At 42.9% G+C, this 14,966-nt stretch overlaps 1 protein-coding gene across 4 annotated transcripts in view; it reads left to right on the top strand.

The window, feature by feature from the left end:
* The window catches only part of plekha6 (pleckstrin homology domain containing, family A member 6), a 133,433-nt gene that overhangs the window by 116,280 nt on the left and 2,187 nt on the right, over nt 1-14,966 (top strand). For 2 of the 4 annotated variants that reach the window (XR_014766553.1, XR_014766554.1), the window contains 15 exons: nt 27-95; nt 271-351; nt 468-617; nt 1,460-1,555; nt 1,792-1,903; nt 2,966-3,105; nt 5,192-5,359; nt 6,264-6,363; nt 7,212-7,297; nt 10,887-11,045; nt 11,231-11,383; nt 11,463-11,596; nt 11,780-11,928; nt 13,554-13,652; nt 14,346-14,386. Coding sequence is in view for 1 of the 4 variants with exons in the window: in XM_084704564.1 (XP_084560690.1) it covers nt 27-95; nt 271-351; nt 468-617; nt 1,460-1,555; nt 1,792-1,903; nt 2,966-3,105; nt 5,192-5,359; nt 6,264-6,363; nt 7,212-7,297; nt 10,887-11,045; nt 11,231-11,383; nt 11,463-11,596; nt 11,780-11,928; nt 13,554-13,642 (1,686 nt within the window). In the remaining 3 variants the exon portion in view is untranslated. The remainder of the gene's footprint in view (nt 1-26; nt 96-270; nt 352-467; nt 618-1,459; nt 1,556-1,791; nt 1,904-2,965; nt 3,106-5,191; nt 5,360-6,263; nt 6,364-7,211; nt 7,298-10,886; nt 11,046-11,230; nt 11,384-11,462; nt 11,597-11,779; nt 11,929-13,553; nt 13,653-14,345; nt 14,387-14,966) is intronic. The other 2 variants (XR_014766555.1, XM_084704564.1) reach the window with 2 other exon arrangements.

Raw genomic sequence — 14,966 nt, 5'->3', positions numbered from 1 at the left:
AGTGTATGTGATCTCTGTGTTTCCAGGTGCCTCCATTCCACGATGTCTACAGGGACCTTCATCCAATGTTGAAGTTCAACGAGATTGAAACCAGTGTATGACCACAACCCCCCAAGCCCCACTCTCTTCAGCCTACATCCACATGCTCCACAACTCACCACACTGTGTCCCTCCTGTTCACACAACAGTCCCCACAACACACGAACATACTCTGTCTCCGTCTTTCTTTTTAAACTCCTTCTACATTTCTTTCTCTCTCTTTCTGCACAGAAACTTCTGGGTCGTCTGTGTGAGCAAAACAGACTTCTGAAGGACCAGGAAGCTGTGGTCCATAGATTGAGAATGGACAAAGTAAGTACAGATAGCACTAGATACATTCGTTAGTTGGGTTTTGTTTTTTTACATCTTTGATCAAACAAATGGCCAGAAATTCTATCTCCGTGTGGTTTGTGACCTGCGGTTCCCAGGACTGTCTGGAGGGGGCGCTAGTGGCCACACACCAGGAAATGGAGATGTACCCGGCGCAGCCTCTAGCCAGGGAGAAGCTGCTGCTGAAGAAGGAATCCCTTCAGAACCAGCTCATTAACATCAGAGGAGAGCTCTCACAGGCCTCCAGTGTACGTAACAGAAACCCATTTATTTACACTGATATGCATTCTCAGTCCACAAAAAAGAAAATAAACTAAATACTTGGAGAGAAACACCACTATGGGTTTTACTTTTGAAGATATTATAATGTAATAGAGTATTTGTTCAATATCATCTTTTGTTTATTTTTGTTTTTTCAAGATGAATAACCCCCGCTGTTAAGTAAAGCTGGGGACAGACGGAACCTTAATGGATCCTGTTTTTTAGTTTACATTACATTTACATTTAGTCATTTAGCAGACGCTCTTATCCAGAGCGACTTACAGTAGGTACAGGGACATTCCCCCCGAGGCAAGTAGGGTGAAGTGCCTTGCCCAAGGACACAACGTCATTTGGCACGGCGGGGAATCAATCCAGCAACCTTCTGATTACTAGCCCGACTCCCTCACCGCTCAGCCATCTGACTCCTGACTCCTAGTGGATTTTCTTTTGGTCTTCCAGCTTATTCTTTTGGGACCCAAGTCTTGCATGGTGCTTTCTCAAATATAGACCTGTTATCTAAACCTAGGCCTCTACTCCGTATGGTAAAAAAAATCATCTTCAACTACAAAAATTGATTTAGCAGGCACCTTTGGAATAACATATAAGGATCCCCTGTTGTCTAATCTTTAAACTATGAATACCAGCTATGCTCTTACTATGTAAAGTATAGATTAGATTACTTGTGATTTTGTGTGGGACTCAAGACTTTAATCATATTAGATGCATCGTCTACAATGAGCTTTGGTGTAGAATTGAGTTTTTGTTAAGTATGAACGTACAGGGTTGTGGGTTGAAGTCTGAAGGCATGTGTTGTTGTTGTTGCTCCCAGGCTATGACAACTGCACGTATGGAGTTTGAGGCCATGGAGGATGAAGCCAACGCCATCCACGGTGACTTGTGGGAGCAGCTCAATGCAGGCGGACAGGTGAACACAGAGCACATCCACCTAGATTTGCTATCCATTCAATTGTCTGAAAATATTCAGTCAGAGGAAATGTAGGTTTTACGATATGAGGTAAAAAATATCACATAATTTTCCATTACTGTAATTTAGTCATTCGTGGGCAGCAATAAAAAAAAAACTGTAGGTTGCTCTTATCAGGTAAAACGGTGGCTGTGTTTCCCTCACTTATCTGTCATTCTCTCTCCCTGTGTGTCCAGAGTGAGTTGGTTCACAGACACATCCAGAAGGAGTTTTGGAGGGTTCAGGATGTGCTGGAAGGACTGCATAAGACTAACCCGTCCAGAGGCACGGACACTGCCAAGCACCGAGGTGAGACACCACAACCACACAGTGACACCACGTCCTGTTGCAGTGGTACTGACACTAAATGGAAAATACAAGTAGACAGATTTTCAAAAAAATAAGTTTTACCGTTTTTTGTCTGTTGTCTCACTGCCCTCTTTGTCTGACCCTCTCAGGGTGGCCGTGGGTCCTTAAAAAGTCTTAAATCACTTTTCCTAAAAAATAAAGCCTTAAAAAGTATTACATTGTCTTAAATTCAGATTGGATGTGTCTTAATTTTTTGTGTCATGTCACTGACTGGGAAAATGCAGGCAATGTGTTCTGCCAGGTCGAATATTTTTTTCCGGTCGGCTATGCGCTGCGTTGTTTATGGTTAGGTCAGAGCGTAGCCAACTGCGCAGCTTTTGATGACGAAAAGCATCGGCCATACAGGTAATACAGGTTAATAGCCACTCAACTTAGAAACATGGGGAAATGCAAGTTCAATAACAAATGGCTTGAAAAGAACAAGTATTCTTGGTTAAGGTTGGTGCCTGGAAATGCTTATCAAGCGACTGTGTTATGTGTCGGAAGAATTTCAAACTTGGGACAATGGGGATCAGAGCGGTGGAATCACACTTGCAGAGCAAAAACACAGACTACATGAAGGCACGCCAGCAGCCTGCAATTGCTAGTTTCTGCTCCACCATTTCCACCGCTAGCAACAATGTAAACGCTACAATTATCTACAGTTAACTTGCTTTATTATTGTCATCTTACCATGTTGTTAATTTTGAACAGACAGTGTGTTTACTTGGAAAGATTACTTGGAAAGATATTTCCACTTTTGATTTGTATTTCCATCGTAAGTTTGGTCTTAAATTTCATTTAGAAGTTGTATTAAAAGTTCTTAAAAAGTCATAAATTGAACTTGTTTATACCTGTAGACACTGTATCTATTTATGTTGACCATGTATGACTCCAGTTTATTTTGCTTCTCCTTCTGACTATAACATAACTTCCTGTTACTTTCTCCCTCATTCCCAACCTCCTCTCTATTATTCTCTACTCTATGTCCTGACCTCCTGACCCTCCCCTCTCTCCCCACAGTTGCCAGCGGGGTGTCTGGCTCCTTTAGCACCAGTAGTCCTGCCAGTCCCCTCAGCTCCATCAGCCTCACCAGCCCTCTCAGCCCCTTCTCCCCGGTGCCTGGCTCCCAGGCATCCCCATCCAAACAGCTGGGCCCGGAGGTAAGCACCGGCCCCCCTTCCCACCCATGCCCCTACCTGGCCCGCCACCCCGCCGTCTTCCCAGGGTCCAGCCCCAACACCCACCCAAGGTGTCATCCTAGGTCCCACATGAGGTCTAGTGCCGTCCCTCACCTGAGGTCTACACCCAGCCCTAACCCATGGAACTCGATACCATCCCATCCTTGGGGTTTAGTCCGAGTATCCAGCACAGATCTAGTCCCAGTCCCTTTGCAAAGCCCACCTCGGGCCCTGTAGAGACTAAAGAAACACAGCAACACCCTCCCCCTGAAACCCACCACCAAAGCTATAGTGAAATGAAAGATACAAACTCATGCTTTGACCTTAGCGCTACCCACGGCTTGAATCAAAGTAATCAGCTGTCCCCTAGAAACAGCAATAATCCCAACCAAGCCAGTGCTGGAGTACAGAATAGACTCTGTCAAGTAGATACAAGGACCTCCACCCACTCTGCAAAAGACACCCATCAGTATGGGTCTTCAGACCTTAAGCAGACCCCCCAAACACTAGTAGACCATCCACTAACTTCCAAGACAGCAATTGGCTACAGAAAAGACCCTCACCCAGTTTCCTACTCTCTTGTAAACGCTTATTCCTCTTGTAAATGCTTATTCCTTTCTCACAATACTAACCGGAATAACCAGCTACAGTTTTACAGGTAACCACATTGTACTCACTCCCTTGCTCACCGCCGGTTCAAGGTGGCTAACCCTGACCAACAGTACTATCTCTACTTATGTGAAACAAGAGAATCCACCAGCATTTCCTCCCACAAGCATCTGCTTACCTACCCAGACAACAATTTAGCTTGAGGTTAGCTTCAATGCTACTGCTGTCTTATCCAGAGAGAAACATCTCTAGGCATAATGAGTCTTCAATCGAGGTTAACAGGCAAACTCATCTTTAAACCCAGTGACACCAATGATATGCACTTGAACACATGGGAAATCCTTTACTTCCTTCCAATTCAATCAATATAAGTGTAATTTCTTGTGGAACGTTGATGCAAAACAACATTCCTCAAGCATTGGGATTTATGGGAACTGAACTTTTTTGTACTCAGTGAACATGTATTCTCAAAGCAACAGAGCAAGGTTGTTTAAAGTAATTCAAATGGACGCCATTTCAAAAATAAACCAAAAAATATCATTGCATGCATCAGAACTCATGACGCAAATCCTTTAAAAGCCAAATGCCTTTTTTTGTCATCTGAAATATTCATATTTTGATATATGCTAACTGTCCTATGATCCTTTTGTGCTCTGGCAGTCCACCCTTGCTGCTGCTGGTCCAATGAGGGGCTTGTTGTTCCCCAGACAGACTTGTCTGTCTGTCTCCATGAGCCAACAGTAGCTCTTTTATCTGCAGCAGATCAACTTTGGCATGATTTGGTTAGAGTTGGTTATGTTGATGAGGTCCATGGGGGGATGATAGTTTGAACCTTTCTACACTATTTCTGAGGACTATTTTAGTTGGCTGTCTTAAGTGAACCTAATTAGATCCCTGTAGACGTAATGAAACCTTATGATCTAAACAGAAGTCAGTCCATAAAACCTGCAAGGTCTTGAAATGTCAATGTATGACTCCTTAAGTTGAAACCATTGTAGCGGGTGCATCTGGGAAACCTTGTTGGGGCTGATCGAAACAAAGGGCTACTGTAAACAAGTTGTCCCTTCCTTGTCTGATGGAAAATGTCACTTTAAACCAAGACACTCACATAGGATTAGAGTGTTCAAGCTACCATTTATAGAATTCTGCACTATGCGTGCTATAATTATTGTTTTATGATTCAAGTGTCTATGCTTGGAAAGGGAAGAGCCTTATGCTTTTGGTAACGTTTTTTTTTGTTTTTACTATACTGATTGGTGGGACTGAAAAATGTGTGCACTCATTCACTCCCTGACCTCACCTCACCAGGGAGGTAAGCCATTCCTCCGATTGTCTCATTATCCTCTCTGCTCCGCACTTCCACCTGGCTTTCTATCACTCTTGCTGATGCATAGCGCTCTCTCTTCCTCCTCTTCCTCCCTCTCCTTTCTATCCTTATCTCTTTCCCCTATCTCTTTAGGAGATTGGTCCCCCAAGGCCACCCCTCCCTAAATCCTACTACCCCCTGGAGTCTCCCTCCGCCCTCCCCCCCTCCATCCCCCCTCTGCCCTACGACAGCGCCACCTGGCTATGCAGCTTGGGCCTGGACGACGATTATCCCGACGATGAAAGGTCCCGCAGCAGAAAGGTATTTGGTGACAGTTGGGGCACAGGAAAAGGGAGATTCCCTGCCCTTACTGTGAACGGGAAAATATCTGCCCCTGAAACCCCGTCAACAACTGTCCTTAGAAACCCAAGGCTCCTTCCCCACCCTCCACCCATCAAGGATAGGTAGACCACTAACAGATAGCCTTCAGTCCACACACACACACACACACACACACACACACAGACAAACTCAATTTCCATCACACTCATCTCACACTCATACCTTTCTTTCACTTCTCCTTTGTATTTATCTTTATTTCCCTATTTATTTTCTAAATCAAACTCAGTCTGGGTTCACTTTCCTAAAGCATCTTGTCAATACTGATTTTGCAAATACTTATAGCACAAGTTTGGCTACTCAATCACACGATAAATAGATATTTTTTGGGGGTGGAAGTTGGAATAGTATAAATCACAAATATCCATTGAAATATATTTTACTCCTAACTGATTACTATATATCTAGAAGGGACCATGATTCTGATTAGTTTGGTGCTTTTGGATTTAAGTTTTTAAGGAACACATAGATCTGCATAGGAGGAAGAAGTTATCACAGTAGTCTCTTTACCATTCTCCGTCCAGTGCCAGTTGGTTTAGTGATGTGGTTGTGATGTGGTTGTGCTAGTCTCTGTTTGCGTGTGTCTGTGCTGTGTAGACCTTTCCCTTCAACTTATGCTGGATCTCCAAGTGTTGGCTTCCAGGTATATCCAGCAATGGACGATCTAAACATAATCTCACCTAAAATATCCACATTAATGCATATCTGATGCATTAATTGTTTGGATAACAAAGTGGCTGAAAGCTTTGAAAGGGTAGACGGAGCCTACTAGTATATAAATATCTTGGGTTTGTTTTGATAACGGTAATGCCGCTTTGTTTTGCAGCACAAGTTTGGCCACCGCCAGGACCAGTTGCCTGAGGAACGGACCAGTAGCAGCGATGTTCACGAAGTCGATCAAGACAGGCAATCCAGTACTAATAAAGGTTAAGTACAATGTCCATATTAGATTAGATTCAACTATATTGTCACAAGCTCAGATCCAAGCTCATGTGACGGTATGTAACAGACGTGGTTTTGCGAGTTCCGTCAGACTTTTCCGGACCGTGTCCACCCTTCACCGAGGGTCACGCCATCTCTGACTTCCCAAGTGCCACCACTACCAGCTACGCCAAAGATAAGCTAGCTATTCGTTGACGCGGGTGGCCCATTATATACCTGAGGAGTGAGTTTCACCGATTCACATCGGCTACACTCAGAGCCATAAGGCATTTTATGCCTTAAGCAACCAGACATGCAAACATCCAATGTATTTAATCTAGCACAAATTTTCTCCTGTAGGTACATCTTTATTCCTCACTTCATGTATCACATACATGATCCAGTACTGTGAAAACTGATTTTTCTTGTTCGTAAAAGGTTGTACTGATGATGAAGAAGGGTGCACTGTCTGTCTGTGTATTACCTCCAGTTGTTTTGAATGAAAGCAGTTGGTACCAACCGTAACCTGAACAAGGATATTTAAACATGTGGTACTAGTTCCAGTTCTCTTCGTACAACCCTGACCCCCTCAGAGTACCAGTAGTTTTATTAGTAACATCATTACCAGGAGTATTTTCCAGGAACACCTATTGATGCTACAGCAGTTTCCATGCTGTATTATTAGTGATGAATGTTGTGTGCAACCAAGATAATGTAAACTAACAAGTGTTACCACAGCCCAACACGTAGCTTGGGTTAAATACACTGAGATTGATTGAATCCTGATGGAGGGGCTTGCTTACCCAGAGATCAAATGGTCTTAATGTTTCCTGCTGATTTTGTCTGTTTGCAGTTGGGATTGTCCCTCCAAGGACCAAGTCTCCAGTGGAGGTAGATGTGTCCAGACGGAATGGCAGGGTGCCAAACGGTGTCTCCAGGGTAGGCTTACAGAACCCACCAGGCTATGCCACATGGTTTTCTCATGATTAAGCAATAGATGAGATGAATGTGGAGCACACTCAATGCATACTTATTTCAGAAGCTTTAAGTTCTGCACAGCAACCACAGTAATTAATTACTGGTCCATTTACCTTTTTAACTAATCATGTTGTGGAGAGGCCATAATCTTGTCACAGAGCAATCCCATGTCCACATTAGTATTGGAGTAATTGTTTATTCATTTTGTAGTTATTTAAATAGAAGGTTAAAATCCAGTTACCTGAACACATGTAATGCTACACTTGCATTCACAAATTTAAAGCTGGAAAAGCTTAAGGTTTTGAATGCTATTGAGTTACTTTTTTTTAGCTACAACTAATATACAGATCTCATGTTAAAGAAATTAAAATAGTTAAAAACTAATTAAATTGCTCAAAGAAAACCTGGGGCCTATACTACAAATCAAGATTTGGCGTTAACGAGGTAACTTCAGGTTCAACCCAGGGTTTTCTGTATCACACCGGTGGATTACTTTTTACCAGGGGAGGGAACCATGGTAACACATGATGGACGCCTAACCTGGTCGGGAGCAGGTTAAGTTGGAGATCAGAGATCAACCGGTATAAAAGCCCCGCCCACTAACTCGTTCTTGAGGATGATGTTCATAGAAGATCCTGTGGAGCTTGGTGTGCCATTTAGAGACCGATAAAACCCTTTTGCATTCCCTGATGATTATCTTTATGAAATATATAGATTCTCAGTAGGGATGGGGGATATGGTCTAAAATCCATATTGCGATTTACATTGCAGCCTCTTGCGATAACGATATATATCACAATATATAAATTATAATAGAACCATTTCAGAACAGGTTACATAGAGCCCAGTGTTTCCCTCACAGAGTAATTTGTGGCAATACGCCACAGAATCAACACATATTGCATTTCGTCATAATTTTAACTTTTCGCTAGGTACCTACGAACATGTCTTCATCTGCTAAACAAGCGGGTTCCCCATCGTTCTTTTGGTGAGCAGTCTCACGAGCCCTACGTGCCCGGCGTCATGGAGCCGACCAAATACTTATTTAGCACTAGCGTTGCTACCTGTATATAAATTGTTTACAATATTTTGAGGTTTCAACCAGTGCTGCTCAAGCAGAAAAACAGGGCCAGGGAGAGAAAGAGATAGATTTGTTAACCTTTTAAGAAAGAGTAGGAGAGGATGTAATACATACATATTTAATAATGTATGTATTACACCCCCCCCCCCCCCCCCCCAGTAGTTTGCTGCTGCTCGTCGGACTGCTTGAATCCGAATCAAGTCCATATAATGGATGTTGCACTGGTCTTTTTCACCAGCTTTCGCTTTCAGCCATAGCTACTCAAGATGATTAATACGATGATGCGATGCAGCTCATGGCTCTAAATTTCACGGGTAGATTGCGCCCTAAATGCATTATCGCGATGAAGTGCAATAGAATTTAAATCTCTATCATAGGCCAATTTTGTATCGTTTATATTGCATGTCGTTTATATCGCCCATTCCTAATTCTCAGCAGAGGGAATTACTTATCTTTGCCAACTTATTGAGCCGTATGTTGCCAATGCGACACATCGAAGCCGTGCGCTCACAATCCCACAAAATCTATGCATAGTGTTTCGTTATTTTGCTACAGGTACTTTTATGTAGTGTCATGTTGATGGTATCTCTTTTCACTGGGGTGTCTCCCCTTAACCCCTTCTGTTGTCCTTGGGTTGCTTTGACCAGGGCTGTCCCCACTCAGTCGACTTGTCGATTTTCTGGTCGATATGCTCTTGGTCGACTAAGATTTTTTTAGTCATACATTTCACTCCTACAATATTCATAAATAATTGAACATGGTCACATAGATTACTTGAAACATACCCTGTTCATATGTCTAGGTTCCCAAGCCGCTGCCACCAGGTTCTGAAGAAACGCCCCCTTCCACTCCTTGCATCATGGGGCAACCCTGATTGCTGGAGGGGGCTAGCTCCTCAGCAGGAGTGAAGTCCTGTGGAGGAGGGCCCCCTCCAGTTTTCTTTGCCTAATTTGTCTTCCTGTTGGCTGCAAGCAATTTCATTGTTCAATATGCCCTTTGTATACCAATATCCTACAAAAGGACTGACTCAATTCAGCAATTGTACTTGTTGGCCTTAAAATATGTGCAAGTATTTCCTACTGCTACTTACCGGTTTGAATTTAGTTTTTATATATATATATTTTTTTGCTCCCACGATCGTTTGCCACTGCCAGGGATGCAACTAAAATAATACAGCAACAAAAGTCTAACGTTATGGAATGCACAAGTGTAGTTATGGTCACATCTTGTGCCGGGGGCAGTGATATCAAAGGTCATGTAGCTTACGCATTTACAGCATCTGCTATTTTCTGCCAGTTTGGCAGCAGCAACTGTGTTACTTTTTGCCTGTATTATATGTCTGTATTCCTGATATGTTTGTATTATAATATTTCACGCAGGAGGAGCAGACAAAGTTTGTAAGATTATTGTATGCTCCTCCTGCGTGAAATATGCGGCTCTTGTTTTGTCCATATTTGCAATTTGGACATGAGTTATTGACCCAGAACAAATGTCAGCAGTTTTATTTAGAACATGTCAGTTATCAGAAGACTTGTTTGGATATATATTTGTCTATTTCAAAGCTTTCAAGACCCAAGCACACAGACTACGTTCAGAGATAAAATAATTCACAAGTTCTGAACCGTAACAGGGTTTACATTAGGAGTGTGGGAATTGAAAACCTTTTAATATACAGTCTTGTTAAAAATCTCAACAATATCAACCTTGTTCTTGACTTTATCAAAATCCATGACCAGATGATCTAGGAGGGCTGAGGAAATGTTGGAGCCTGACAAAGATTTTATAAATAACCAGATTAGATGGGCTCAGATGTTTTTGAGAAGTCTTCTTCAAAAGAAAATTAGATTTCCTGGTCAACCCCGACCTTTTATCTGCCAGGGCTCAATGAGAGACAGCACTGTTAAACCTTACCATGGCTTAATACGTATCTGTCTAATTTATAGTATCCAATGCCTGAGAACATTGCCAGATTTTTCCGTCAACAGATGTATATTTCACAACAGAAGCATGTCTATCACAGTCACAGAGATAATTGTATTAGTGGTCGGTACAGGCTCATTGTAGTTTACTTCAATCCACTTCTACAAACAATGCTGAAAGACCTGCTCAGCAAAATGATCGAAAAGTACCTTGCAAGAAAAGTTGGATTTTGCTTTTAGGGAACCTTCCATTTTGTAACACTATACATTAGTGTTCCTGTCATCGTCATTTAAATGTGCAATATAACATACACATGCATAGGTAGATGATGTTACAGTGATGAATTACAGGTCCCACATGTTAGTTTATTAGTACACACCTTGCTAGTATGTTAGCAAGGTGTTAAATCTAGCCGAACATATGCTGCCTGGACAGCTTGAGGTCACCTTGGGATGGATCCTCTATGCTGGAGAGCACTGTATGTGAGGGCGGGTGTTTGGATGATTTGTGACATCTACTCCTTTTGGTGTTAATCCTTCATTGTCTTAGGAGCGTCCTAAGAGTGCAGTTTTTCCTGCGGAGGTAAAGTCCAAGATGAGCGTAGAGGAGCAGAATGAGCGTATCCGCAGAAACCAGAGCAGCTCTGTGAGGGACAAGAGACGCAGCCTGAACCTGTCAGGGGGCCAGTCCACTTCCAGCTACAGAGTGGTACGTTGCTGACAGACACTCTCCTACCATTGTTTGGTGTGCTTTTCTTCTGATCTCCGGACCTGGCTCAAGGGAGGCGTATTTCCTGACTGCCAGTGCCAGTTCCTGACATCTAGTTGGCTGGCTTTTGGGCCTGGTTTCCTGACCTGAAGCTCATTGGTTGTCTCTGTGATGTTGCTGGTCAGGTGCGTCGGCGGCTGACGGCCCACGAGGTGGACATAAAGGACTTAGAGGCAGCGGTGCGTGGTGAGGGAGTGGAGTCCCCCAGGGAGGAAATTGCCAGGCTGAGGCGATCGCAGATTGAACCAGACCACTACGACCTGGATATTAATAGCGAAGTGAGTCTGAGCAACATAATACCTTGGCAGTCACTCAGCTCCTGGTGCCAAACCTTGATTTTTGTGATGCTGTTTGCAGCTGTTGGCCCCAGACAAGGTTTTGATTCCGGAACGGTACCTGGACGTAGAGGAGGATGCCCCTCTGAGCCCAGAAGAGCAGAGGGAGAAACAGAAGAAGGTGGAAAGGATCAAGACACTCATTGCTAAGTCAAAGTATGAGTCCCACTGCTGTCTTCCCCATGCACACACGCATAGAGAACAAGGCCCTGAACAACACTTATCTGGAATGTGAAATCGGGTCTCTCTCTCTTTCTGCACACCTCTCCCATCTTCATCCCTCACTCTCCCCAACCTCTCTTTTTTATCCTGTCTTTCTCTGTGTCTTTCCTATGCCAGTCTCCAGAATGTGGTGCCCTTATTGGATGGTCCGGCTGAGGGGAGGAGCCAGAGCCACCCAGAGCAGCAGCTACAGGAGCAGGAGAAGCGCATCGAGATCTCCTGCGCCCTGGCCGCTGAGGCCTCTCGACGCAGTCGCCTCCTCTCTGGTGAGGACACCATCTACTACACCTCCCCACCCCTACCCCATTTTCACGGTTACAGACTCCTAACATCATCAATGCCCTGCTGTTCTGAGGCGAGTTTAATTACTTTAGTTTCAAGACATTTTGCAACATATTCCATGCCGAGGGTGCGGAGTACAGAAAAGCCCTCTTTCCAATTTCCGTACGGGCATAAGGTACAGATAGCATGACGCAGTCCTGCGAACGCAGAGAGTATTTCCCGTCACTTTCCTGCTTTATAAGGACACACAAATAGTATGGGAGCAGACCAAGAATGGCCTTATATATAAAGGCATACCAATGACAGAGCCTACGGGTGGTCAGAGCAGGCCATCCTACCCGAGAGTATAACTCACTCTCCTCCACCACACAAAAAACCTACACATATCATTGTGTTAAATCAAACACAAATTACAACACTTGTCCAGGGTTAAATCCTTATTTGAGATTATTTTCAGATACAATTTCAAATGAGGATTTGGCTTTCTTTCACTGTCTAAAACTGTCTACCAATATCAAGCCTGGGTCTAATCGAATAGAAACTCTTTAACACTCAAATTCAAATGGAATAATGTGTCTCAGTATACCCAGGAATGCCGATGTCACTGTCAACTCTTCCCAAACAACCTGACCCTCATGTGCTTATGTCTACTGCAGTTACCCAAAATCTTTCACACTAACAGTACCATCAGGTTGTAAGGCCATGCTTGCTCTGAAAATGCTTAATCACTCCTTAAAGATGAGTTAATGAACCCACTAATATGGCTCCAGCTCTTGAATTCTTCCAGGCCCTTTAGTTTATGATCAACTAACCTAAACCGTTTGTGTCAAATTAATAAATTTTCTAATGGCAAGACCATCCAAACTTTAGAAAATCTTTTTAAATAGAATGTTTTGGGTACAGTAGGGTGAAATGACAATGGATAGGAGCTTGACATGTGCAGTCTACAGTTGCACATTGTCACCACACTCCCTCAAAACCAACTATTGGTGCCAAAAATATTAAGCATATCTTAACATTTTCTTGCATATATTTACAGTTTCTTCATGACTCACGCCATGCTGTTAATAACTATACTATACAAGCACATTTTGTATTGACGTAACAAGGTGTTGGTTGGTCAAGGACTCCAATATTGAATTCCTCACAAGAAAATGCGTTGGTGTGTATCTATGATACAAATGTAATATCCAGGTCAAATGTTATTAGTGAGTATGGTTTAAAATGTCCGATTTTAAAGCCTTATGAAACATCCTTTGACTGGGTTGGCATAGATATTTCACTCATTTGCTCTCACACAATGTGAAAAACCTGTTAAAAAAACTATTTTCCAACATTATTATCCATCTGTGGGGAATATATGTAGGTCCTATGTAAGATTGCATGTGTTAAAATGGGGCCTTTCTTGTCCTGCTTGCTGATGCAGCGCTGAGCCTCAAGCCCAGAGTCACATCTCTTCTATTGAGATGTGGTCTTCAGTAACTCCCACCTCCAGTCACCCCCCACCACCTCTCATCTTCTGCTGCCCCTTTCCTTTGCTTGGTCCTAGTTTTCTTTCTCTCTTTTGTATTCACTGCTCCTCCCACCCCCTTCCCACATTCCATTCCAGCCCAGTGTGCCCCCAGTCCCCCCACTTCCCCGACCAGCCTGGCCCCTCTCCCTTCCTCCGCTGACTCCGCCCACATCATGAAGGTGTGAATTTGTGAAGGTGAGTCCCCCCGTCCACCACACAGCTTCCACCGACCAAACCTACCCCCCATTCTACCCCTCCCTCTTCTTAAAGTCCAAGATGAAAGTAAAGTAAAGAAACTCACCCCCACCTTCTCCCTCTCTGTCACATTATGGTTTGTTTTCATATTGTAGGCATTTGCATCTTTTTTTATTTTGAACAGAAAGGTTTCAATCCCACTCACAATATAGGTCAAGAACAGAATATTTTATTATCCTAAGGTAACATTTGAAATTCATATTGAGACTATCCATGTTTAATGCTGTCGCTTAATGCCTGTCGCTTAATGCCTTAATGCCTGTCGCTATACTTTCCGGAAGCATCATATTAGCTGACATGATCTGGTGCCACGCATTTCATATTGGATTTGCAATTACTTAATTATTATTTTTAACAGCAAGATGAAACAACGGTGCCATAGTGTCTAGCCATTAACTTGATTTGTCCAGCAGTCAGAACTGTTTAAGGAGGAAGCAATCTTATTAAATGAAAGGAGTGCTGCAGTCCAAACAAACTTCATCCATCTGCAGCTCACAACATCAGCACTGGGCAAAGCAGTAATTTCTGAAAACTGTCAACTGTGCTGTCTTCATTGTGCTTCTTATGGCTTTTTAATCAAAGCCATGAACCAAACCAATAAACCAAAATGTATTTGATTTTGATTCCCTACAGGCTGCCAGCAAGGATGTGAATCTTCATGATGTTCTTGCAGGGTGAATATTGGCAGTTTTACGTGCTGAATGGGGCACTATTTAAGTGGGATGGGAATACACTGCCACCTAAATTATTTAATTGTCAAGTCTAATATGGGTTTGAGGTATCACCACTAAATAGGACCCTAATTCAGAGTGACTATGGCTTATAGAAAAAAATGTAAACATGCAGAAGATGCACGCACACAAACACGCTAGTTACCCAAAGGATTTATTTTCCTGCAACAAGTATTTGGCAAAAACAAATCCAGCCTTCAACCCCAACTTCCAGCACTAGCAGAGACACACATGGAACCACTGCCGTTTTAATCCGTTCTGGTCATGGCCATTCCAAAACAAGGACAACCCAAATTGAATGCAGATACCAATACTTCTTGTATGAGGTCCTGGAGTAGTACTTCCAAAATCTAACTATCTAATCTCTGCATTTTTCACCAACAATTTTGTTGCATACATGCTTCTGTTACATGCATCTGTTCTGTCAACTGGAACAAAATGTAAAATTATTCTGCATTTTCAATTGCTTACAATTTCAAACATAAAGCCTAACAATTATAACATTGTGTCTTATCGATTGAGT

Source organism: Hypomesus nipponensis, chromosome 9, assembly GCF_054491055.1.
Source record: "Hypomesus nipponensis isolate SF chromosome 9, ASM5449105v1, whole genome shotgun sequence".
Taxonomy (NCBI): domain Eukaryota; kingdom Metazoa; phylum Chordata; class Actinopteri; order Osmeriformes; family Osmeridae; genus Hypomesus; species Hypomesus nipponensis.
Note: the sequence above shows the minus strand (reverse complement) of the source record. Positions and strands in the feature narration are given on the sequence as shown.